This window comes from Lithobates pipiens, unplaced genomic scaffold (genome assembly GCF_037356315.1).
Source record: "Lithobates pipiens isolate NorthernLeopardFrog02 unplaced genomic scaffold, aLitPip1_a1.2 Scaffold_8, whole genome shotgun sequence".
Classification (NCBI taxonomy): Eukaryota; Metazoa; Chordata; class Amphibia; order Anura; family Ranidae; genus Lithobates; species Lithobates pipiens.
The window spans coordinates 657,942,899-657,947,291 of record NW_027507903.1 but is presented as its reverse complement, the minus strand read 5'-3'; the positions used below and the strand labels follow the sequence as shown (position 1 = coordinate 657,947,291).

Genomic DNA, 4,393 nt, shown 5'->3' with positions numbered 1-4,393 from the left:
TTACGAAAAAAAAAAAAGAAAAAAGAAAAGACCAAATACATCCAGAAACAACCACCGTCCACATCCAGAAACAACCATCGTCCACATCCAGAAACAACCACCGTCCTCATCCAGAAACAACCACCGTCTACATCCAGAAACAACCACCGTCCACATCCAGAAACACCCACCGTCCACATCCAGACACAACCACCGTCCACATCCAGAAACAACCACCGTCCACATCCAGAAACAACCACCGTCCACATCCAGAAACAACCACCGTCCACATCCAGAAACAACCACCGTCCACATCCAGAAACAACCACCGTCCACATTCAGAAACAACCACCGTCCACATCCAGAAACAACCACCGTCCACATCCAGAAACCTCCACCGTCCACATCCAGAAACAACCACCGTCCACATTCAGAAACAACCACCGTCCACATCCAGAAACAACCACCGTCCACATCCAGAAACAATCACCGTCCACATCCAGAAACTACCACCGTCCACATCCAGAAACTACCACCGTCCACATCCAGAAACTACCACCGTCCACATCCAGAAACAACCACCATCCACATCCAGAAACAACCACCGTCCACATCCAGAAACAACCACCGTCCACATCCAGAAACAACCACCGTCCACATCCAGAAACAATCACCGTCCACAGAAACAACCACCGTCCACATCCAGAAACAATCACCGTCCACATCCAGAAACAATCACCGTCCACATCCAGAAACAATCACCGTCCACATCCAGAAACAACCACCGTCCACATCCAGAAACAACCACCGTCCACATCCAGAAACAACCACCGTCCACATCCAGAAACACCCACCGTCCACATCCAGAAACAACCACCGTCCACATCCAGAAACAACCACCGTCCACATCCAGAAACAATCACCGTCCACATCCAGAAACAATCACCGTCCACATCCAGAAACAATCACCGTCCACATCCAGAAACAACCACCGTCCACATCCAGAAACAACCACCGTCCACATCCAGAAACAACCACCGTCCACATCCAGAAACACCCACCGTCCACATCCAGAAACAACCACCGTCCACATCCAGAAACAACCACCGTCCACATCCAGAAACAACCACCATCCACATCCAGAAACAATCACCGTCCACATCCAGAAACAATCACCGTCCACATCCAGAAACAACCACCGTCCACATCCAGAAACAACCACCGTCCACATCCAGAAACAACCACCGTCCACATCCAGAAACAACCACCGTCCACATCCAGAAACAACCACCGTCCACATCCAGAAACAACCACCGTCCACATCCAGAAACAACCACCGACCACATCCAGAAACAACCACCGTCCACATCCAGAAACAATCACCGTCCACATCCAGAAACAACCACCGTCCACGTCCAGAAACAAGCTCTGTCCTCATCTAGAAATGAAAGCTACAAGATCACCCCACAATCCATCTAATAACAAGCGTTTTTGGACCCTACTACGTTGCGCGCATGCGCGGAGAGTGAGGCAGAGTCTTACATTTAGATTCTCTCTCCTCGCAGCTCTCCATGGCTGGCCTCTCATCGGAAAATGCATCTGATGAACGGAGCATGCCCAGTCTATACGTCACACCAGCTGATCAGGATATCAGCTAAAGTGATGTGATGTACTGCGCATGTGCAGTGCGTTGGATGCATTTTTCTATGAGAGGCATTATTCAACAGGACACCGGCACCCATGCAGGGGGTTGCCTACCCCTGATCTATCCCATAGTTTGTAGACGCTTTAGTGTTTTTGCAAACCAATCAATACACACTTATTGGGATTTGTTTTACCAAAAACATGTAGCAGAATACATATTGGCCTAAATTGATGAAGAAATTTGATTTTTAAAATGTTTTTATTGGATATGTTTTATAACAAAAAAAAAAAAATATATATATATATATATATTTTATTTTATAGCGCTAAAAATGCAGTGATGATGAAATACCACCAGAAGAAGCTTTGTGGGAAAATTGCTATATATTGAATGTATGTACAGTGTTGCATGACGACCCAATTGTCAGTTAAAGTAACGAACTGCCGTATCGCAAAAAATGGCCTGGCCATGAAGGGGGGTAAATCTTCAGATGGTTATATAACCAATTTCCTTTTCATCATGATGTACTCATCTCCACTTTTCATGTCATTGCACTTAGTGCTCCGCATGTCTTCTCCACATCCGTCTTTCCCTCTTTCTCTCTTCTAATGTTGGGAGGTATAATTCTCATTACTACTGCAAAACGAATCTCCTCCCTTCTGTACTCTGATCTCCGTGTCCTATAATATTCATCCAGCCTCACCCTGTGTAGGAGGACGTCACCCCTCCCCCATCCACATTCCTCTCCGGTGTCAGAGACTTTCAGTGTTGTTTCACTTCCCCTGTCAGCGATGGCGTCTGGTGATATGAGAGCTGAGTTGGAATGTTCCGTCTGTCTGAACATTTATACGGATCCTGTAACCCTGAGATGTGGTCACAACTTCTGCCGGGTCTGTATTGATGGTGTGCTGGATACACAGGAGGGGTCTGGAGGATATTCCTGTCCTGAATGTAGAGAGAAGTTTCCGGATCGGCCTGCACTGCAGAGGAACATGAAACTACGTAACATAGCAGAGACTTTCCTGTCTACTCATCAAGATCAAGAGGAGTCCGGGGTCTTCTGTACTTACTGTGTGGACTCTCCTGTACCTGCTGTTAGATCCTGTCTGCTCTGTGAGGTTTCTCTGTGTGATAAACACCTGAGAGTCCACAAAAAGTCCCCAGAACACGTCTTATGTGACCCCACCTTGTCCATGGAGAGCAGGAAATGCTCCGTCCATAAGGAGGTTTTGAAGTATTTCTGCACTGAGGATGAGACCTGTGTCTGTATCTCTTGTTGTATGATTGGAGGACATAAAGGACATAAGATGAAGTCACTGGATGAGGCTTCTGAGAAGAAGAAGGAGACACTGAGGAATGTTCTGCAGAAACTTCTGACAAAGAGAGAGGAGACGGAGGAAAGAGTCCAGAGTCTGCAGGAACACCGGAGGAAAGTAGAAGAAGAAGCCGCTGGTGACACCAAGAGAGTCACTGCCCTGTTTAGAGATCTCAGGAGATGTCTGGAAGACCTGGAGAAGAGAGTCCTGAGGGACATCTCCGGGAGGGCAGAGCGGATCTCCATCTCCATCCGGGATCTGGAAATAAAGAAGGAGGAGCTGTCCAGGAAGTTGCGTCACATTGAGGAGCTGTGTAACGTGACGGATCCACTGACTGTCTTACAGGAATCAGACACAGGTGACTTGTGTGATACTGAGGATGGAGATAATGAGGACAGAGAGAGACATGAGGAGCTCCTCCATGATGGAGGGGGTCTGGATGTGGCGGGGGTCTTACACACAGGTTTATCTGATATAATAACAGAGGTAAATGTATACTTCTATATACAGGGAGCTGCAGACATATTACTGGATGGAAACACAGCTAATAATTTTTTACAGATATCAGATGACAGGAAAACTGTATCCAAGTCAGATAGATACCGGTATTACCCAGAAACACCAGAGAGATTCCAGCATTGTTGTTGTCAGGTGTTGAGCAGTCGGAGTTTCTCCTCAGGGAGACATTACTGGGAAGTGGATGTCGGGGGGTCAGATGAATGGAGAGTCGGGATGTGTTACCCAAGTATAGGGAGGAGAGGATGGAAGGAGTCAGAGATTGGATGGAATAAGAAGTCCTGGGGATTGGTCAGGACTGGTGATCAGTATTATGTGATACATGACAGTAATAAGATCCTCTTACCCCCCAATCCCTCCAGTAACAGAGTCAGGATATATCTGGATTATGAGGTCGGACGGATCTCCTTTTATGATCTGTGTGACCCGATCCGACACCTCCACACCTTCACCACCACCTTCACTGAGCCCCTCCATGCTGGGATATGTTTATGGGAAGGTTATATACAGATATGTGGGGGGAGGCGGGAGATGTGATAACTCCGCCCACAGTCTGGTGATGTCAGACGAAGGAAATTCATTTAATATTCATCCAATAGTATATAGCAGTGGGCGGGGCTTTTCTTCAAGTTTTTCTACTATAAATAAATGTGAGATTTCTTACTGATCGCTGTGATTGGGTAGAATATCTGTCCAATTATTGGAGTAACAATAACATGTTCCTATTGGTCAGTGAGAAATCTATCTATCTATCTATCTATCTATCTATCTATCTATCTATCTATCTATCTATCTATCTATCTATCTATCTATCTATCTATCTATCTATCTCTCCCATAACAATCTGACATAATACTTTCTGTGCTTTGTCCCAGTATTTAACATCAGCCATCTCTTACCCCTGCCCCTCCCCCTCCCCTATCTGCCCCTCCCCCAC

At 46.4% G+C, this 4,393-nt stretch overlaps 1 protein-coding gene across 1 annotated transcript; it reads left to right on the top strand.

Annotated features, from left to right (window-relative positions):
* The first annotated feature begins 2,406 nt into the window (after positions 1–2,406).
* Positions 2,407–4,008, top strand: LOC143961762 (E3 ubiquitin-protein ligase TRIM11-like). The gene has a single exon (XM_077471102.1). The coding sequence runs from the start codon at positions 2,416–2,418 to the stop codon at positions 3,991–3,993; it is 1,578 nt and encodes a 525-aa protein (XP_077327228.1). The 5' UTR covers positions 2,407–2,415; the 3' UTR covers positions 3,994–4,008.
* The last annotated feature ends 385 nt before the right edge of the window (positions 4,009–4,393 follow it).

What these genes read in the sequence shown, in the direction of transcription:
- LOC143961762 (XM_077471102.1), top strand. Translation starts at nt 2,416, where the DNA reads ATGGCGTCTGGTGATATGAGAGCTGAGTTGGAATGTTCCGTCTGTCTG.